The following is a 22,881-nucleotide window of genomic DNA, read 5'->3' on the forward strand; positions in this document are numbered from 1 at the left end:
TCGGTTCTAGATAAATACACGCGCGGTGCTTCCAGGGAAAGAAGTCGGGAGCCCGACGCTATTCCACGTTTCGTCTCCAGCACCTACCCTGGTACAATGGGGGGTAAAACTTACACCGGTGATCATCGCCCCGCCGATAAAAAAGAGCGTGCTGAACACCCTCCGATATCGTACAGAGGAATCCGAGCCCCTTCGGGAAGATCGTCCCGCGAACCGAGTCCTGAGATCGCGGGGAGCAAGGGGAGCTGCTACTCCAGAGTTTACTCGAGGGCACCTTCTTACGGCAGGACTGTTTCCGGGTCCCTGCGTGAGTTTTGGAATCAACGAAATTTTGTTTTAGTGAAAATGTTACAGCTCAGCAAATTAATTTTTCCGTCTTTCCAGACGCCTCAGAATCTGTGTCGAATCCGGCTACCTCATCCAGGTACAGCGCGGCGGGCACTCGGTTTGGTTTGACGCCTCGAAGCAGTTCGGATCACGTTCCAACAGCCATCAGCTACTCCGGTTCGGACAGATTCCGAGCTTCAAGTAGTAAACGGTCAATGACTCCACTGAAGGATGACGTAGTTTCATGTGTACCAACGTCGCGTGGAGAAGGGCCTGTGCGGAACGATGTTTCTTCGCGAAAGACCGAGGCCAACCTGAAGACGTGCGAGAAATCTGACACTGCCAACAGTCAGTCTTATAACGATCGAGCGGGTGATGAGGAGGAGGCGCAGGAAGAGGAGGAGGAGGAGGAGGAGGAGGAGGAGGAGGACGAAGAGGAAGAGGAAGAAGAGGAGGAGGAGGAAGAGACAGAGGCGGAGGAAGTTGAAACTGTGACGGTTGTAACACGAGGAACGTCGCCTTCGTCATCAGCCGCATCGTCTTACGTTCGAACTCGAAGAGCTGACACTGCCAAAATGATAGAGAAAGAGATAACCAGGCCGAAGCGGCGGCCCGAGATGAAGGACGAAGAGATGCAGTCCGACCGGATGGACGATACGGCGAGATTTTCACGGTATGGAGGGGGCAGAGTTACGGTGACCCCGTGGACCTCGTACCTGGGGAAGTATTCGCCAAATTCGTCAAACTCCTCCGGCTACACGTCACGAAGTTACGGCACCGGGAGTGCGTCGTCTTCTCTACCCTCCAGGATCGGTGGATTCGGATTTTCGAGGTCAGCCGACGGTCGAGTCGCGTCGCCAAGTGTCGGCCAAGAGGCTCAAAAAGTGCCAAATGATTCTAGTGCCAAAGTACAAAGTAGCGAACAGCGCCCTAGCAGTATTACCAAGCCCTCGTCTCCGCACGGGCCTAGTCACTTTAATTCTACAACAAACGTTGCGAGGACCACCGTGTCCGTTCCCAGTTGCGAAGAATCCTCCGCAAAGGCGGACGGGCTTAGCTCTGGTTTGCAGAGTGGTCAAAAACCCGACTCACTCTACGAAGACGAGAGCTGTTCGGTATCAAAGAGTTCCATACCAAAAATCGAAGCAACAAACCAAAGAACAAGTTCGCCGCCAAAGATTGAGACTCTTTCCGGGTCGAAAACAGAATGTAAATTGGACAAGTCGTCGTCGAGTTGTGATTTTTCACCATTAAAGGGTGAGAACGCAAATAACCGGCACAGATCGACCCCAAAATTGGACAGCGTCCGTTCTGGCTACGACGAGTCACTCCAAAGGCGTGAAGGTACGCCGGGAAAGAAAGAAAGTTCCCAGTCTCGCAGAGACTCGCTATCAAAATCAGAAAGCGGTTCTTCACACAGCGGTAGACAGTTATCGGGGAACAGTTCCGGAAAAAATGTTTCTCGACAAATATCCCGGACCGATTCCTCCGACAGTGCTGCCAACGTGCTAAACGGAAGATCCAAATCTTCGTCGGCTAGTTCAATGACGAGCCTGAGTGCGAAAATAAGAACGACACCCCCGCCGCCTTCGGGGAAGTCTAGCTCGGGAAGTACGCGTCAGAGTACTCCGGTGGACGGAGGAGCTCGGGGAAAACCACCGGTCCCGAAAAGCGACAGCGGGGGAACTGCGAAGACGTCCGCAAAGTATATCAACAAAGATTTCCGTAAATCAGCGTTGAACATGGAAAGTGGAGAAATGTCACGTTCCAAACTCGAACGCAAACGTCTGAAAAAACGTCGAAGTGCGTCGATAAGTTCTCAGGACTCGCAGTCCGAGCCGAATTCAGAGTCGATACATCAGGTCGCCTCATCGGGCTCCTCAACATCGGTTAAATCGAACCAGTCCGGTTCCAAACTGAAGCTACCGTCGACCGTGTCGAAGGGGTTGATTCCGAGAGTTGGTACCCCACCGCAACGTGGCAGCCCCGTAACTTCCAGTCACGAAGTAAAGAGCAACAGAAGCTTTTCGAAGTCACCATCGAACAGAAGGAAGAATCAGTCACGAAGCGCAACTTCCAGCTCGGAAAGTATCACCTCCTCCAGCTCGTCAAGCAGCGAAGAGGAAGACGCGGAGCAGCGCTCCAATTCCCGGCGAAGACGGAGAAGAGCCTCAAGCTCTCCCGTCGATAAGCGATGCAGAAGCAGCGTAGGTTCGTCGCGAACTAGCATGCTGGCGTCTTCGGCCGACGAGCTATCCTTGACCACAGACAGACCGCCACGTCCGCCGGCGAGTCCAAAGTCCCGCAGCGAGGTTTCGGTGAAGACGGAAGAGGCGAAGTCGTTTCTGATGAGGGCACTTGCCCCTGTAACTAATTTGTTCAAGGTGAAGCACTCCGATTCCGGGGAGCTGAAGGCAGGCTGGCCGGCCAATTCGACCTCGGATGTTAACGAAGCATCGAAAAAGATCGGAAGTCACGGTATATCCCTTTCCAAGTCCATCACTCAGTCGTTGTCAAAGAGTCTCAGCTTCACGAACTCGGAGAAGACCGAGAAGAAGCGGAAGGCCCACAAACTAACGCATCAGGTTTCCGGGGAAAAGGCATGGTGGATGGAACCTAGTTCGGACAACGTGCCCGAGGGTATTGAAAAGATGAGCGTTCACAGTGATGATATTAGCCAAGACACAACTGCCAGCAACGTACTTTCCGACGACGGTAAGTCAGTCGTTTATTCGAAGGAAATCATTTCATTTACGTCACGTCTCGTTTTATTCTGCACCCGACAGGTAACTTCAAACTGAAGATCTGGCGGCAAGATTCGAGTGACAAAGCGTGCTGGCTGGACGCGAACGAAAATATCCCGGATGACCTTGGAAAAGAGTCGTCGCCAAACTCTCGAGGTAGCACCAAATCCGAGCGGCGTAATCGAATAAAACACCAACAGTCGGGGGAGCGTGCATGGTGGATGAACGAGGACCCGGAGAGTGTTCCCGAGGGTGTCGAGGTGATACTCCCGGCCCGTCGAACGCCGCCGCCGCGGAGCAACGAGAATTCGAATAATTTCAACCAGAAAGAGACGAGCAAAATAAGACACATCGACTCCGGGGAAAGAGCCTGGTGGATGGACAGCTCGGTGAATGTGCCAGAGGGAGTTGAAACGATACGCGTAGATACTTCGATCAGCGCTTCTGACTCCTCGGAATCCCTCGAAAACGTCGAGGTTGGCCCCGTGCCACCACCGGAAGTGCAACTTAAGAGAAGTCTGTCTAGGTTTCCAATTGAATTTCCACCGCCTCCACCCGACGAACCACTCGGGGATCGCGCCAGCCCCGAAGGGGTGAGTTCCTCGCCATTTAAATTACCCGCCTCGTTTCGCACATTATATCGGTATACTCGAGCCTCGAGGACTTTGTAGTTTGAGTGAGAAGTTGGTACTTTCTCAGGCATAAATTATTTCACGATCTGGCGCGTAATATCGATTTCATCTATTATATTCAGAGGACGTGGGGGTAAATGACACACGCGAGTTGGATTATTGGGTATTTTAATTATTTGAAGGCCTATACATACATAGTTTATATTCTTAATTATTATATCTTTGGATTTACAACATATTTGTGAAACATTTATAAACTATTATACATTTATACAGATAGACGAAAATCATTCTCACGTCACAGGTTTGTCCACGCGTAGGCGATTAAAGAAATAGACGTGATCGTCCGAAGACGAGACGATTTAATTATCAAAATCAATTATCACACTCCCAATCAGTTCTAATTCCGCTTGCAGGTCGAAAATCCTCCAGATCCGCCGGACAGTTACGGTGGGCGGAATTCTCCGTACGACAACGTGAAACCTGGGGTTGAATCGCCCATCAGGAGATCGCCGCCCAGAAAGCGGCCGTCAACACTGCCGCTGTTCATCGGCAACCACACCAACATCGACGACCTACTCGGTGTCACCGGAATTCCTCGACATAGCCCGTTGACCTCCCGGATCCACATGAAGGAGTGCACCCAAGGTGGGATTATTGCTCGACGATTGCTGCCAGAAAGTACCAGCCAACAAGATTGGCCTTTGATATTCTTCGTATTGTAATTACATTGCTAACTAAAATAAATCAATGGCCGTCTTGCCACGATGATGATGGGGGTGCTGCAACGGCCACCAATAGCGCCGACAACGAAATGCTCACGATCAGTTGGGACATTCGTTCTGTGTTTAGTGTTTGGAGGTTGCGTTCGAAAGGGGGCAGGAATGGCGTGAAGTCATTGCTCAGATTTTTTTGAGAGACAAAGCCTGATACTAACAGTTTAAATTTCCGATCCGAGAAAATTACTGCGATTACGGTTGTACACGATAGGTGGATTCCTGCCCACTGAATTGCTTCCAGGCCCCGAATGTTATTTACGAAGTCATTGCCCTCCAGCCACGAATGATCCAAATTTGAAACCCTAAAGTAAAGATTGATGACCTGAAACTGTTACATGGTTTCAGAATCTTCCGAGGAGAGCTCCGAGTGTGAGGAAATAGACGCGGATCAGGTCATTATTCACGATAGCACTCCGCAGATCCCGGTCATACGTCGAAGAAATAGGTAAGCTTTTCGCATTTCTGTGCTACTTCTCATTTTCAATATGCTTTTGAAGTCTTTTGCTTCAATACTTATAATATTATTGTTTTTTCAGGGACTTGGACAGACCTCAACCGGATGGCTACATTCCGGTGAGTATTTGACAAATTTTATGCGCATATTTGTTAATTGGTCGCTTTATTATGCTCCGCTTACGTGCCTTAACTGCGAAGCTTATCGAGTACGTATTGTTTATCACTACGCCATCTTGGGCCACCTTTGTATTACATAATGTTTCAGTTGTTTCTAGTACTATAAACCTATTCAAGTATTGAATCTTTCACTAAAACATCCCCTGCATATTATATTAAACGGAGCTCTTTCATAATCAATTGTTTAGAAAACAATGTTAACAGTGATCAAAACTGGTTTAACGATTTGGTACTATTTGTAGCGCCGCTCTCATTTACATGCAATTGTTATTAGCCACGAATGGATCAAAGGGTGGCCAGAGACGGTACTAAGGTGTGAAAAAAAACCGTGCATTCATCCTGTAATGAAGAATTATTTGCTGTCGGAAAATTCGTTGATTTGCTAGCCCGATATTATTGTACGTCGATATGGATAACTTTTTTGCATCTACTTGAAAGCAAGTAAATTTATGGACAAAATTAAAGGTTGAAAATTTGACAACGACTAAATATCATGGTGGGATCAGCCGTCCCAAGGTATATAAGGGGTGTGAACACAACTACGCGAGGTGCAGTAACGAAATCTCATGGGAATACGTGACTCTGGCGTGGCAGGGGTGCCGCATTCCGTCTCTCCTTTCGTAATTGTGTGGTAAAAACGTAATCAGTCGACTCGGCACGTATTTTCGTAATACGTAACTACACAATTACGAGGCACGTGCATCTACGTTGTGCTGACGATGAGGGTAGAACGCGCAATACGTTGCCACGATACGCCTGAGTACTAGGTTGCCTGCTTTACAGTTACGTAAGGTTATAGGTATACCTGGGTATGCCAACCCATCTACCACTGCACGAATTGTAAGTGCACTGGGGACACATTCAACCCCCGATGTATGCCCGGCGTCCTTGGCGTTGGTGACGTTAGCTTGAAATTGCGTGATATTCGTACTCTGAAATATTTTTCAGCTCGGCGTCCGAATTGTAGACACCCTCCACTTAACGTGGTACGCTGCTTTCATCCCAGGAAAAAATTAATTTCACCCTAGTATCTGGAATAATGGATTTATGACAATCGCGATTGTCGCCCTGCGACTAGGTACATACAACTTATTAATAAATGAGTATTCGTATTTTCTCATCATCCGTTTACCTCCAAATTCGTTTTTCACAGATTCATTTCTTCACTTTGAGATTGAATTTTAGCTTGGATTGAAAAGGCAATTTGTTTCACTACGTAGATAAAACTATCATTCTCAAGAATAACATCCAGGCGAGAATTTTCATACGCGCATGTCTATTTTTGGAAAAAAATTTATGACCTACATGCTAAGTTTATTTTACAAATTGCAGAGGTTCTTTAAAATCACGATATTACTCCGGTTTCCTTTCAAGTTTCTGGTGAGAATCTATGATATATTTACGGTTGGTATAAATCTGTGTAACTGACACTTGAAACATCATAGATAGACTAGACTGGTGATATCGCACAAATTTACCTGAATAGCCCATCCGTCCACACTTCTTTATTCGCATCGTTACTTCAGTATCTAATTAACCGAGATAAAAACCTCTAAGTATGTACGCCCGGCGAGAGAAATCATGTCAGGTTCAGCGAGAACGTATACGTTTCATGGCCTCCGAGGAAAATAATTTTGTTAGCAAGTTTAAGTTGAGGTCGAGAAGGCCGGAGAGGTTTGAGAAATCACGAGGTTTTGATTAGTTATAATAAAACCGTTTCATAAATCGTCCCGTTTCGGAATCAGTAATGGTTATTTTCTCTTCGCGGAACGCCACGGTTAAAAGGTGAAAGGTGAAACTGTACGACGCCGAGCGATATTCCTTCATCACGCGGCTTAACGCGATTAGTTGATTGTACAAGCTCTTGGATGACGGTAGAAAGTCACGTATCAAAAAGTAAGGCACCGTGTGCAACAAAGTCCGCAAAAATTTGCAACTCGGTATCGCCGGGTCTGTAGTTTTCGATTTTGAAAGCGACGTCCGCGCGGGCGGCAAGACTCGTTAGTCGACGGCGCCTCCGTCTGGCGGCGCAGCACGAGGCGTCGACAGGTGTCCAAAGTGTGGCTCAGTGTCGCGGCGGCCGCGCGCGAGGACCGAAGTAGGCATGCCGCAAGCCGCTTGTTGCTCCATACGTCGTCGCGTGTTTTCATCCTTGCTTACCGTCCTCGTCGACGAGGGCGACGAGAGCCAAGCAGTAAGCCGGGATTCAAAGTCCTTGTTCTCGTTGTGGGAACCGGAGTGTCAGGCTCGTGGAAATATCGCTTTCATATCTGAATAGCGGAATCGATCTTGTAGATATCGGGTAAACATTGCTAATAATTCCAAATACAAACTCCCATGTTTGACAATTTATCGCGGATGTTGTTCCATCTCGATCGGTGGTCACTGATGACGCGTATCAGCCGGTGAACAACGATTGTTACATTCGCTAGACCGGCTGGTTTGCGTATCGGTGGGCGTTGCGGGATCCCGATCAACGCTGCGATAGATTGTCGTATTTCTTGAGTTATTTCCGATTTTTTCTTCAATCAGCGCAAACGACCAACGTTTAAGTCTATTTTTGAATCACGTGCGGTATTTACATTGTGTCCGATCAGTTTGGTCTCGAGATGAAACGTTCCAACACATGTGAAAGATTTGCCGCAGGTTTTTAAGTCGTTTTTATTTGTTTACCCTGCTGATTCGCGGCAGCTTCACAGCTCCGCTACGTGATTAACCATCGTGAGATCGATTCTATCTCATCCGCGAACTCGACGTTAGGGAGTGTTGTGTTTGAAATCACTCCAGACTGATCTCTCCCGTCCATACAACACAGATTCCAAACCGTATGAGAGGGCAATTCGGCTAAGCTTCGCGCGACAATTACAACCCGGAGGACGCGTTGCTCAACTACTCGGCGCTTCAATTAAGAAAGAAACGTTACGCCGAGCCGGTTTCGAGGATAAAAGGACTTAGACTTGTGTAGAAGAAGAAACGACAAAAACAAAGAAAAAAAACAAAAGAAGAAGGAGAGATGTCATAGAAATAATAGACACTGTGTGAGGTGAAGCGGTTGTTTCTCGTTGCGTTTTCGCCCCAGCACAATTGCTCACGCTCGCGCTCTCAGCCGAGATCAACAAGTGAGATCGACCGTAGGGGTGCCGTTCGATCAAGGGCTCGTCGGTCGAGGCGGTGGTCGCATGATTTTCCTGATAGAGACTGCGTCGAACAACAGGAGGAGGTGAAAAATGCTCTCGCTGACGTGCCGGGTCCAGTACCTGAACGACGTCGACCCGTTCGCCTACGCCAGTTCCTACCCCGAGCCCCCCCGACCCCCGGTCCACACTTTCAGCGCGACCTTGCCTCTCATCAACCAGCTAGCCGCGGTCCATCGTCTCCTTCGGGCCCCGCACAGGGTAAGTTTGCCCCTCTCTGCCCCTTGCCCCACCAACCACCGCCAAATCTGACTGCGAAATCTCGTAGGAAACTTGCCAACGTGTCGATGAAAAAGAAAAAGAAACTCCTAAACGAGGAGTGATCTCATTCTCACAGTAGTGCCGGTGTTTTCTGTCTTTGTCATATATTTTATTGCACCACGCCGCAACCCTGATGGTTGTTATTTCCCTCGTACGATCAGCTTTCAGCTCGGTCGACCGCACAGTATAATTCGATGTTACGAGGGTCGGGGTCAGGCTCAAGGTCAAAGTCAGGGACAAGGCTGAGCACTTGCAGGTGTTCCTTATCGCGATCGAAGGTGGCGAGCAGAGCTCGAGCCAAGCCGAGAGATCGAAGGGAATAAAGAGAGATTCGGGATCCTGCCCACGGATCGAAGTATGCTCCCGGATCTGGCGAGATGAAAGAGCCAGGTTCGGGATGTGGAATGTGACGTAGTATGTATTTCGTTCGTTACCGACGACCCATACTTGTACCTTCACCGTGCTGGAGTTAGTAACGTTATCGTAACGATTTATGCTGAGGATACACCGTTACTTGGCGATTTTAGAATTATTTGGTATTCAGTAAACCGTAATAAAACGAAAGATATATTCATACTTTGGAATCTTCGTTCCTTCGAAGTCGTTGTAAAAATAAGAAAGTAGCAATTTTTTCCCAACTTTTCGTTTCTGTAACAACGTTACTATATTTATAACTTTAATCTCGTGTACCTTCGCCGTCGCTGTGATCCACGAATCGTTGCAAAAATGTTCACGTTTCTTATAGAATATATTTGGGGTAAGAAACAAAAATCCGAATTGTCACATGGACGTGATACGCAGTATAATTGGATACCTATAATACAGATTTATACGCACGCGATTCAATAATGAGTCGTAGCCGAGAAACAAATGTTCTACAGAAACGTGTGATGTGAAAAAAATACGGTATTTGGTGAAACGTAGAATTGACACAAAAAACGTTTACTACAAAGAGTTGTATGCTCTTTGTTACCGAATAATAGACTCCAGAGTCCGCCGTCTCCCCCAGATATCATGTAATTCGTACATTCCTAAACATTTTCATCAACGTCACGCCTCCGATGCGCAATTACATGACCTAAGTAACATCCAATACTAATTATAACAATACGTATTTCACCTCGGCGTCTGCGTTTTCGAGGCAATTCCGTATTCCGTGTAATTATTTAATATTTCATTCCACCTGACTTCTATCTACCGTGCATTTCACTGTAACTCGCATGCACACTTGTACATACACGTACGTATACACTATACCATACCTGTAATGCGGCAGAGATTCGCAGCAAAACGTGCCTAAGGTACACAGACCCCGAGCTTAAACTCTCGAAAATTATGCTTTCGGCTGGGCTGGAGACCTGATCGTTGCAGCTTGACCCAATTTTGCATTTCCACCCAGTATAGGTATGTACGTGCCGTGCGAATAGCGACGGGCGTTTAGCCGAACGTTTTCACGCTCGTAGCTCTGAGTTGCCGAGCCGGAAGGTCAATTTGCGTTCAATTTGAAACTGCGCTGTGTGCACGCGGTCGAGTGAAGTTACGAGTTCGAGTTACAAGCGGTGTGTAGGAACCAAGGACGGAGCGTGTGAGTGCATCGGGGACCTTCTCGAAACACGTCTCTCGTCGAGAGGAGGAACGGCTATAATATTCTCCGAGAGCTTTATTTCGTTCGATAATAGCACGTCGTGGACGATCAGCGATCGAATGGTATCATTAGCCGGCACTCATTTGAGCGAAATCAGCAGGCTACCAGCTTCTCGCGAGATGTTCATACCGTGGGTAATAAATTTTCTTGAATTATCAACGGTCGAACCGAATCACTGTCAGAGAACTGTTATTAGCCTGATGATGCTATATATGTCGTAAAAATACAGGGTATTTGCGTACATATCTATACAACGTCCAGACGTGAACTTTTATAATCGCTGTAAATGCGAGACATGCCCCCACCCCTTGCATGATTAATTAAAGTTTAAGTTTTATCCCGCCCTCCATAACCATTTCAGGACGAAGCCTCGTCGTCTCTCGAGCGTCCGTCTGTCGCTCCGTATCTCGTGTCTAAATGCCGAAGCGAAAATCATCACCGCATTTGAATATTTATAATCATATAACGCATTGATGCGTAAAGTGTGCTTTAACGTCAGGCCCTAACACGGGAATCCGTGGACGTCACCGGGAGGTTTAGAATATGTCTGAAAATCCCGGTATCGGTTTAACGTACAAAAATTTTCTATTTTTCGGTGAAATTTACGAGGCAGGTGAATGTCGAATATTAATGGAATAATTTCAAAGGCTGCTCGATCCAGGCGAGAGCACAGCCGGACTTTGAACGCTAGTCGTTCCGGCAAAATTGATTACGTTTAGATAGTACGGCAAACATCCCGCCCCTTGCGCATATAATCGACGACTGTAGAATGTTCTCAACGCGTAGTAACTACGGTAGAACGATTGGTGTCTACCCACCGGCAGCCCATCGCTAAAACGCTGTTCGCCGTTCCAATCATTTCACTCGAAGAAGATAATCCTGAAGGACATATGTGACTCTCATTGCAGCGACCCGTTATTTTTTATGTGTTGTAGCATGCATAGTTGAGAAACTCTCCGGGACTCTGTAGAGATTAATAAGAAACAAAGTGACACGTCGACACAGCCTGAACATTTTCTGACTGTCTCGAGTCTTTGACCACAAAGTTTGATTCTTAACAATAATACCTCTATTGCTTCTCACAGTAAATGAAAGTAGGCAGCATAGGCAACACGCGTGGCTTGCGCCAAGTCTTCTTCAACGCGGTTTGGTCAAGTCAGCTGATGTTCAGGTCAGCAAAGATGCTCGCCACGCTCTTACGACGGATATTTTTTGTGTACACATATTCAATGTGTTAGCACCCTGTGTCTGCGGTCGGAGTTGGGACACCATGGCGTCGGTAGAATTGCGTAGAAATAACTCGTTTTAGTTAGTCTTTTGCGGCCTCTTTGGAGGAATGGTGGCCTGCGGTGAGTAGTCAGTTTTCTTGGTCCTTTTGTTCCTTACAATCAGTGATTTATTGTGTTCGCGAGGTAAACTCGTAACGAATTACTTGCAACACCGTCTCAAGTGGGTATCTGTTAAACTTCAACCTTGCGGAGAGAAAATTTTTGCGCAGACTGGTGCGCATGTGCATGATTTCCTATTTTTTTCACTCCACTCTGCTGCGATTATCTACGATAAAACTGCAACTTCACGTCAATCTCGGCAAGGTTTTAATTTTTTCTCTATTTCTTGTTGCTAATAGCCACCGATTTTCCTCCCTGCTTTCTCGCTCAGCCATTTTCACCGGCCATGAACGGCTTCACTCTTTCGTACGGCTCCTCGCCCTCCACCGGGTGGCTGGTTCTTTGTCCGTGGAGAGGCCGGAGTCAACTTGCTCAGGATGAAAACCCACCTTCGCGGCACGGCCGCTACGCGTCGCCTTCCCTTCTCCTCTTCCTCCTCTTCCTCCTCCACCTCTGGTCGACCCTTCGCCAGAGCCGGTACAAGTCGCTTTGTTGCATTCCGCCTCGAATGCAACGTCGACCCGGCGGCTCGGCTACAATCGCGTAGGAAGGTTGTTCGTTGGCTGGTAGGTGGGTATAGGTTATAGGTATAGCTATAGCTATAAGGGTATGGGAATAAGGTAGGCGGGTTCGCTCAGGCTTCGGCGAGTGCTCAGCTGGCTGTCTGCTCGTTGCAGCCGTCAGACCACGACAAACAATTCATAATTACCGGATGCCTATAGTGCGAGCGTGCAGTCCTGATTTTCAGAAGATCTGAAGCCAAATTTTTCTATACCACACGACCGGGTAACACGATGTTCTTTGCCATTTTCCACTGCGTGAAGATCTTTCTCTCGTTTATATACCTGCAGGTTCCTACAGTTCCTAATCTGAAACGTTTTTATTTCAACGAGTATTGCTATGTGTACTCGCGTTTTATGATACCTAGCCGGACGTATTTTTTCACTATAAATGAGGAGAAATTTAATCCGAACGTTGTTTGAACCCACTATTACAAAAATAGACACTCAGGGTATGCGTGTACATTGTACGCATATGACATATCAATACGATACGTACCTGCGTTATTGCATGTATGAAGGTCTAATACATACGATAATGCACGCCTACGTTGAGCAGCGCGAGACCAAGCCGATAAAGATGGACCACGATTAGTTTTTTCAATCAACGAGATATTCGTCGTCGACGGACGTCTATCAGAACTGGTTTATTAGTTTTCGCTTTCTTTACAACAGCTCTGACGCCAGTTAAGTTCGGTCTTCGTGATGCAGCTGATAATTGAGACGAGGAGAGGAGGAATAAGATGAGGGTAAAGCTCGCTTCTCCGGTCGATCGTGAACATGCGCACGTCCATAGGACTCATCGATTATATATCCTGAAGTTTTATGTATCCAAATTCTTAGCTCGTGATTATAATTTTCGAATTCTTGCGTCTACTTTTCAGACCCATTCGAGTTCATACGGTAATTTTGTCCGTGCGCCATTAGCAACTTGAGCGTGAAATTTCCCCACGATACCGCGCGACGGTTGTTGTTTGTCTCTCAAATTCAGTGGGTCATGTGACAAAATTTCCAAGCAAAATAAGAATCTATCCTCGTAAATACAACACATCCGTTTACCGACAAGTCTGTGCACGGATTGATTATATTGTAACTAAAAAAAAATCAGGTATACGGTACATTCGATTGAAATTTATATAAAATACATTCAAAAAAATCATTTTGAAGAACGACTCTTGCATAGATTTTATTGGACAGACTATAATGGTATTTTAAATTTGTAGCGAAGGTGTTAAAAATCGATAGCTCGATATTTTGGTCATCTGATGAATAACTTTATGCAAAGATCGAAACAGGTTCGGGGCGCCTGCACCGTTCGAATATTGCAAATTATAGCACCGGGTACGTTCAGCTGGGGGCCTGGGGCCGCGTTAATATTCATGATCTTTGGTGAACGAGCATACAACGTACATGTAGGTATACATATACGTAAACATATACCTATGCGTACGTACTTATTGATGTATAGGTGTACAAGAAAGGCTGGCAGGTTCAACGGCCCCGTCCCACGGTCACGGACAAAGTTCATTTCCGGTAGCATCATCTCGAACGATCCGACATGGAGCTGTTCCAGCGTAATCGGGATGGACCCCGCGATTATCGATACGGTGCTGCGAACGCCGCGAACTAAGAAGTTGTGTTCAAGACGCGCCGAAATATAAACGGGACTCAATACTGACGACGAGTCTCATCACCAAGCTTGTGTTTACTGCATTGATTATTGCGATGCTGATTCAGCGGCTTGACGTACCGTCACAACATTTTACTTCAACCTTCCATGATAAAATCTAAGTATCATTCATATCTTTTTTTTATGAGCTTCGAAACGGTGGTGTAAATTTCTCTGGTCTGACGACGACGTCTCGCAACAACAATCAGCATTATCTTTTACTCTTTCGTATCGTCGTTAAATCGTATAGAAATGAAGAGTAGAACGTGTTCGCCTACGTTGGTTACGTACAACGTACTTTATACCTATATATACCCGGGCATGTACAATATATACCATTTCTAATACAAAAACTCTAGCGAACACTTGGCTTAGAAATTCTGGAAATACTTTTTCCCCCAACTTTGATCCTGAGAAAAAAGTTTCGTCAAAATTTGGGGGAACAGTTTCAGTTTCTCCGTGCGCGTCTCCATCTGTCTACGATTCTTGACACTTGAATTGAGTCGGTCACATCATTATGTGGTGGAAATAACATGTAATATTTTCAAATCGATTTCATCGTTGCAGAATAAGCAATCGAACGTTCAAAAATAAGAAGTTTGCACCTGTGCAGAAAGTTATCGTAGCTAACGGCCGTTAGTTTATCTATTCATCTGCTAATACCCTCGTCTAACAAGCACTTGGAAATGAAAGCAAAGAATCAAAGTGGCATGTTGAATCACATATCCGACGACTTGTGTGGAGATTCATTATGTTCCAAGGGTTACAGGTGTAGACGTATGCATATTTGTCGAGTTTGGCGTCCGTCGGTTCCTAAAAAAAGTCAATAACATTTTGGCTGCCACACGATGATGACTGACGTCATGTGTTCACAATAGAGTCTCGACGATGCTTCGGATTCGTATCTGGCTCTGCGAAATCGACGATTGCGACTCGTAAATTTACCGCGACTTGACCTCGCTTGATCAGGCGATCTAGACCTGCTGTGAGGAGGAGGAGAAGGAGGAGAAGAAGAAAAAAAGCTGATTGGCAATAAAAAGAAAAAAAAAAAACCAAGACGAGAAGAAAATGGTAAAGCCCCGGTTATGTTACTGTTTTTGCTCGTCTTGCGGAAGTTCTCTTGGCGGCGATTTGATATAACAACCTAATCAATAGTTGACATAAATCACTTACGATACAATTGTAGAGGAGTTGTTTCAACGTCGAAACTTCCTTCATAATGCGCTCTGCACCGGTTATGCGTATCGAATAAGAGCGAATTTGGTTTAATAGCGAACTCGATTGTGTAGGATCTACTCTATATAGGTATATGTTGTATGTGTGAATAGAAACGAGCAAGCACGAAAATTGTCCACCTGCAAATACTGAGGGTATATTATACATGTATATTGTACGTTTTCAACTTTTGATAGCATTGTCGCAGTAAATCATTACCACATGTTTGCGAAGAGCTATTCATAGTCGACAATGGAAGGTGTAAATTTAGAGACCCGATTCTCACTGACAAGGAAGATATCCTAGGTCGATTTCTCCGATTTCATTTCTTTTGTAATGTGTTATAGTAGATAAAAAACTAATCGATAGTATTTTTTTCATCTGCCATTGAACACTTTAGGGGGTGAACCCACACTTGAAAGTGGTAGTTTCACCCATAAGAACATAATATTTTTTAACCAATACAACTAGAAAATTTTTCTCATAATGAGAAATAAAAAATGTAATTTTGTCAATATAAGAATAAAAAAACTGCCAAATCGTCCCTAGACATTCGTCCCCTAGACTGCCTTACTTTGGAGAGTGATTTAAACCTCTTAAAGTGTTTAATGGCAGATAAAAAAAACACGCGTCACTTAGTTTCTAGTCTACTATAATATATTACAAAAGAAATCAAAACGAAGAGATCGACCTGGTATACCTTCTTTGTGTGAGGTCCGGAGTAAATTGGTAGCAGACGCCGTGGTGTGGTGAAATAATAGCTTTTAAATAAAATCCCATAAACACTCGCGCACCCATCCTGAACGACATACGTCTTGCGGAAGAAACCTTGTACAAGGAAGTTTCGCCCCTGCTGTACAACGGGGGGCGGGGGGTTAACGGAACCGTATTGTATGTATATGTAACATCACAACATCGCCTCGCACCTCTTCTTCGAGTTTCTCATATATTTGAACGGATATCATCCTCGGGTCGGAGCCCAGATATACAAGGAATCGGCGAGAGGGAAGTTGGATGTCATCACCTGTAATGGCTCTGGACTTTGGTGGGTGTCGATAGTCGGCAACAATATCACACGTCGTGGCCTCAGTCAGATAGAAAGCTATATCCTTTCGTGATATCGGGGAGAAAAGGGATCGCTCGCGTATCCGGCCGAGATTCTGGAAGCGTTACTTGAATCCACCGTGAACATTTGTTGTTAAATATATATGGATCCCTCATCACTCTCTCTACCTTTTCAATGCCAGAGCTGGGGATCCAGAGTTCGCATGTAAGCGTGTTGATCGATACTCTTTTCTTCTTCGCCGATCCTCTCACGATCGGTAGTAAAACCTGATACGATGCAAGTTTATAATGTAGTTGTTGAAATTGTTGCAGAGAGTGTTCGGGTGATTGGAACGTGGCAATCGGTAGTTTATTGATGTACTTACATACATATGTTACAAGTGGGATTGAAAAGGCATTGATTACAAATAATTTTTTTCAGTCGCTTCAATGCCGAATTCTTCACAGATACATTTTAAACAAATGTAACGGCACGCGCATATATATTCTATGTCTACACGCAAAGCGGAGCACTTGAAAGCTACTTTTCAAATACGAAAACACGTGGTCGCTTATGATTGTTTTTTTTTTGTAAAAGAGCTTTTTATGCAGCACTGTGCGTCGTGGTCGTTGGGTGAATAGACGCGGAAGTCTTTGACAACAATTTTGGACGATGTTGATGCATCGAGGACAACGTGTCCACTGTGCTCTGTGTTGCAACGCTTTGGGCGGATGGGCGTATCTGCGGCGGGTGTCCGTTCATGTTCAAAAATGTTTTCTTTTTACAGTCGTTAATTTTTCACATCATTCATGCTTTTGCCTTCTGGTTGTTGACTGCTTCGCGATATGAACGCGGTATATAATGCATATGATATTCGTCAACTCGCGCTGCGTAAGCGAGCAGCAGATCGTAACTGAGCATGTACTACGAGTGGAATTTCACATGGGAACGTTAAAAACTTCACCTGGAATGGCTCTTAGAGTAATCCGACTTCAAAATGTTAGGAGAATAAAAAATATTCAAAGACCCCGAAAGGAGCTTGTGTCGCAATACTTGTAACCAGACTTGTTTCATGCCGTAGTATTTCACGATACGCTCGTGCCTTCTGCGTGTACATTGATGTTCAGAGAGTCGCAAAATCGCGGGTGGAGTCATTCGTATTGGTCCAGGGCTAATCGTGAAATGTTAAATGGCCGCAGCGACAGCTTTGGCAGGGCGGTTAGCCGGACTTGTATATACCTACGGGATGCTGCGAGTTAATCCGCGTGGTTCATTTCATTCCAACTAATTGACCGCGATAGAGATCTCGGCTAGGGGGAAGTACGAACATCCGTTTCTCTTTTACTCCGATTGTTTCTTTTCTGACTTGGCTTGTATTCCCTGAGTTACTTTTTGCAGCTCAGTTTAGGTGCCTACCTGTTATGGTCTGTTCTCTATCATTCAGAAACATGTGCGGTTGCATAACCAATGTAGAATTAAACAAAAAAGGTTACAGGCTCGACAGATTCCATGAGGCTAAAATTGGTAACGCTAACGTGAAGAAAGATCAGGTGATAAAGTCATAAATATGCAATTTTAGAATGACTTTCAAGGATTTGGTTTTTCAAAATAAGAGTATGTTTTGCTTATCATGGTTTACTAAATTTCATAAATTCCTAAAGGTGCAGAGTAAGGATTTTTCTTGAACATGCATCGTTACAATAACGTTCTCAACTTTATTCTCATTAGATTCCAACAGTTACAGTCAAGATGTTATCGTGATAATAATAATAATTACCTATCTGATTCGCATACGACTAATCGTGAATGATTATCTCTGCGAATTCTATGTATGACTCTACACGGGCTAGTGATTCCAAGTCATTCCGTATTCCAAGGAAACCTCCAAGGTATTGCGATGAAAGGAATGAGTGACTCCCACGATGTTGTAAGATTTGTACTATGAAATTTCAATCGCTGCGCTTAAGAATTTATTGAAGTATCAGAATCTATGTATATACATATGGATGTGTGTGCGTACTTAATTGCCCAAGGTTAATTGCTTCTCATAAGATATCATACTCGTTGGAAGCAAGAATTAATAATATGTAAATTATGCAACGGCGAGGTGCGATTAGTTCGGGGAAGAGGTGTAAGGCGTTTAGCCGAATAACCGCTCCCATCGAAAAAGTGAACGAAAATTTTGAGTATCCCGATATTACCTGTGAGTTTCGCTTTCTACCACATGATTAGATACCTGGACGTTAAGGAAACACCTATGAACAAACCCGTGAAATGGCAGTTGCGGGTGGCGCTGGATATTCACAGAAAGTAACGCGCACTCTTCTCTCTATTGTGTAAAGTTTAGGTATGAATACGTAAAACGCGAAATGCGGTTCACTCATTAAACTTGTGTTTGAATATTTTTCAACCAAGAGCCAGACGACGCGTTGCCACATGCTATATAGCGTAGTGCTCGAGAATTTCTGGATATCCGGTATATGTAACTTTATCGGGAAGATTTTTTGGTTGAAAATGTGTAACATTACTTAATTGCAGGTGGACGCTGGTGGATCAGAGTATTGAACAGTTCTGCGATTTCTTTCTATCGAATACCGTCGAAAAGCACAATTCGATCATTATTCATGGTCCGTGCGACACCGTTTCATGCTTGATTAAAATTATCTTCCAAAAAATGTACCGTGTGGAATATATATTTTCTACAATCTTACGATTAGTATGTACAGAGTATTGTAGGTATGTTGTTTGCTAATGGCCTAACTACAAAAAAAAAGAGAAATCTAAAAAAAAAAATAACAATGCACAGATTCTAACATGTAAAATCTTTGCAGACGTTATCCAAACCGACTTCTATGTGACGAATTTTTACACCTCGGTGCGAAAAATGGTGTAATCAGCACCTCTGTTGTGAATATTTTAAGAAATGAACTCCGTTCGTGGTAATTTTCGGTGAATGATAAAATTTGAAAGTTTCTCCTCGCAATTTTATCAGTAGCTGGCTGCTAAAATAGATATCTTGTATCTAATCAAGGTATATCGTATTGTATACTTTGATCGCGTAAGTCACATGATTATTCAGCAATCTTTAACAAAATTTCGCACATCTATACCCGCGTTGTATATTTTTGGGAAGCGTTGTTCGTACTGAAACTAAGACTTTATAATTGGCGTTCTGTATAACGTACGTACTGTAGGACGTGGAAACAGGTTTGAGGCGCTGGGCGCGATGAGGTTAGACTGTTCATATAATACCAAGATATGCACGGATTACGAAAGTGAACGATTTAACTCTCACTATAATAATTGTGTATATCTCGACAGGAGAAAAAGTCCCCTTAGAAAATAGACGTACTGTCGATTGCAGCAGCTTAAGCTGATCAGCATATATCGCCGCCTTCCCTAGGCAGGTATACCTGTATCGTCTCGTCGCGACTCGTGCTGCGTATTTAAAAGTTTCAAATCTGCGTAACTGAACCTAACATATCGTTGCAGTATGTAGCTACAGAAGTGAACTCCGCCATTAATTTTTTCTCCATAGGCATACGTGTACACGATATACATGTAGGTATGTGAAGCTAATATCCTTGTCGACAGGCTTGTACAAAGTAATAAGGAAATGCTCGTATCTGTGCCGAAGCTGTTTGTGATAGCTACAAACATAGTTCGCATGCAATCGGACGGAGAACTTCCAACCATAGCAAAATTATTCATTTAATGTGCGTTGATGGTAATTCTCCTTTGCCAGCCGTAAGTTTGATGATAAATGTAACTGGTTTTTAGTAAGTAGTATCGTCCCGTATTGGCCACGGGTCTGTATCTCATTATCTCTTCGGGCCTTCGAAAGAAACGGTCCATCCAGTCTTTTTATATTTTACAGGTGAGCGAGCAGGTTGTAAAGTAAGCTGTATAAAGTTTAGCTCTTTTCTATGGTTGGAAAATATTTCAGTGTGATCCTTGAAATCCCATCACGTATCCAATTTTCCGGGGATCAGGCAAGATTCAACCTTTGAAATCACGAAATTGAAACAGAAGCACTATTCGCTGGGAGAGAGATCGAACTTGTGCTTCTTCTTCACAGCCCAAAGAATCCCAAACAAGAAACGAGAATTCCCCGGCCAAAGTATCGTCGCGGGACGGCGTCTTTTCTCTCGAGTTTTCGGTAGCTATGGGGATACCGATCGACGAAACTCGTAGACCTCTAGCGACTAAACAATTTACACGAAAGTGTCAAGTTCCAGCGTTTTGCGTCGCAGATACAGGATTGTGCCTCAATTTCTTACCTCCTCAACCACCCCCGCCAACAAGCCGCGATCCTCCTCTGCGAATTCTTTAAATTTCGTGAACCGGCGCGAATGGGATTACAGCATATCGATAGACCGACAGAAGCTGCAGACTATCCCGCGATGTTTGTGCCAGATTTTTTGTCCACAGCGCGTATATTTGCTCCCGTACGATAATACGTTACGTCACCCCGACGTTTGTGGTTATTGTTAGTTTCTGCATATCGGCAATCATCCATTGCGCAAGCAGGATTGTAAAATCAGACTTCATCTGCCGTTACCAGTAGACGCCACTATTTTTAAAATCGCTAACATATCTACGGGCATCGATAGTTTTTCTCTTCCGTGTTTGCTACAACCTTGATCGAGCGTGTTTTTCGGATCTGAGGAAATGGTAGCGCTAACAATCCAAGCGCTAGACACAATGCACGCTGATCATCGGGGTGCTGAAGACTTCTGTCGCGGGATCTTCGCGGTATTTGACTCCCTCCCATATCAGCTTCCCTTTGTTCTCCATGCATCCACTTTTATCGATTTCTATCTACCACACTCGACGATATTTGCACTGATGACAACCGTGTCTCTACAACGGCGGGAGAATAGACCCAACGTATACGTAGAAACATCCTCAAAGCAAAGCGACCATAGTTGAGGTAATCGAGAATCTATAGCGTTGCATTCATCACGGTTCTCTCTTTCGTTTCGATTTATCTTTTATGTGGTCTTCCTCCCTTTTACGTAGCGAGGTCCGCCGGCCACGGTGTAATGTAAGGCATAACGGGGCAATTGGGTGCGAAGGAGGATAAGAGTCCCACAGATGCAAGTTCGAAGCGGCCGGGAAGATTTGGGTCAGCCTGTTCTAGTTCACGGCTTTCTCATCGAATATAGAGCGAGCGAGCGAGCAAGAGAGCTGCCGTAGGGTGCGAGAGCGGGTCAATTTATTTGCCAACAAAGAGATGCAAACTGCGGTTCATCGCTTTTGAAACAGCATTGACTTTCTGTGATCCTTCGCGGGTTCGAGTATAAAATAATTAAAAACTGAATGTCGCGGTTGGAGTTGCATATTAGTAATTTTAACAATACTTATATATTTACAATAAGGAAAAAACATAAACGGTTAGTTCTAACGAGCTCACAAACAAGTTCTTTCAAATAACGGCAGAACTCTTGTAACGTGCGGCAGGATCAGATAATGCGATTCGGTTGATAATTCACTTATATCATGAACGACACTTTAATGGGAAATGAACCGTTATAACGACGTAAACCGAGCATCCCAAACATCCATCCGATGTTCCCAAGATCGTTCGAAACGGTCATCTGTTTCGAGTAGAAGCTGCAGCATGGTGCGTGCACGTGTAAAATTTCTAACGGCCCTGGCTGTATGAGCCCTTATAATCGCAACGTTGACAAACTGTGACCCCCATAGTTCATGCAACATCGAGGGGCTGCATAATCCTCCACCGTACGCACAGTTGGGTCAAATTGCATTTGATCGACTACTGCATCGGGGAGATTAGGTTGAATCGGCTAAGGTTACGTGATGTTCAATACGCAGCTTTACTTAACTGTTTATGCAGGCACACGAGCCTACCACAGTTCACTCCTCGCTCTCAGTTCTTTGTTTTTCGTTCTTTACACTCCTTATGGTTATCTTCTTATACGTATTTGTTTCATTCTTACCGACATGATGCGCACGAACGGCGTGTCGCCCGGGGATCTACCATTTCCGTAGATATCGACTTGTACATACTACCACGAGACTGTAATCGCCTTAGTTTGTAACACGATATAATACGTACAATGTAAAAGTACATACGCACTTTGATAATCCCGCGACTGTGGGAAAGCTTTCTTACATCGCTCCAATTTTCGGGTGTTCTGTGACATATCAACGTCGCCTTGTTTTTGCATTTTTATCAAGTACAGGATTTCGAAATATTTATCGAGGGTGACCAACCAAAAGGTTGTTCCATTCTTATCAATGATTTTATTGCGAAGAAACGCTCTTGGCCAAGAATCATATCCTTGAAATAAACATATCAAGAGGAGAAGTATTTATATTTTTACAGAAAATAAGCGCTACATGATAAGTATGAAAACCTTAAACCTATATGCTTACATACACACAAGTTTTTTGTGTGATAAATGTTTCTATTTGCAAAGGCTGAGACCCGTTACCCTGACGATATGAGTAATATGGATATGTTGTAAAAGTAATACCTTTGGTTGTATCGGTTTTTATTGAATAGCATTAGTGGGACTCAGGCAACCCTCGTTCACGTGCACGTGCAGGTGTGGTGCAGGGGGTAACTGTTATGCACACTGCGAAAGCATATACGAGTAACAAATAACAGGGGCTTCGGTGTCACTCTGTCAATCTGACCTTCCGAAGCCGAGGGGTGATATCTGTCCGGCGATTCCGCAACGAATTGATGGGGTTTTTTCTTGTGAAATATTTAAATTCCACGTGTCTGTCTTAATGTCTATTTTTTTAGGCAAACGTCCG

The 22,881-nt window shown here is 44.7% G+C and overlaps 1 protein-coding gene across 7 annotated transcripts in view; it reads left to right on the forward strand.

The window, feature by feature from the left end:
• The first annotated feature begins 270 nt into the window (after window positions 1-270).
• LOC124405098 (FH1/FH2 domain-containing protein 3) overlaps window positions 271-22,881 on the forward strand; it is a 72,958-nt gene continuing 50,347 nt past the window's right edge. For 3 of the 7 annotated variants that reach the window (XM_046879707.1, XM_046879706.1, XM_046879708.1), the window contains exons 1-5: window positions 2,826-3,042; window positions 3,114-3,664; window positions 4,120-4,351; window positions 4,828-4,927; window positions 5,019-5,055. In XM_046879707.1, coding sequence (XP_046735663.1) covers window positions 2,937-3,042; window positions 3,114-3,664; window positions 4,120-4,351; window positions 4,828-4,927; window positions 5,019-5,055 — 1,026 coding nt within the window. In that variant the 5' untranslated portion in view covers window positions 2,826-2,936. Of the gene's footprint in view, window positions 308-384; window positions 3,043-3,113; window positions 3,665-4,119; window positions 4,352-4,827; window positions 4,928-5,018; window positions 5,056-8,109; window positions 8,511-22,881 lie in introns of those variants that run through there. The other 4 variants (XM_046879704.1, XM_046879705.1, XM_046879712.1 and 1 more) reach the window with 4 other exon arrangements.

The sequence above is a fragment of the Diprion similis genome, chromosome 4 (genome assembly GCF_021155765.1).
Source record: "Diprion similis isolate iyDipSimi1 chromosome 4, iyDipSimi1.1, whole genome shotgun sequence".
Classification (NCBI taxonomy): domain Eukaryota; kingdom Metazoa; phylum Arthropoda; class Insecta; order Hymenoptera; family Diprionidae; genus Diprion; species Diprion similis.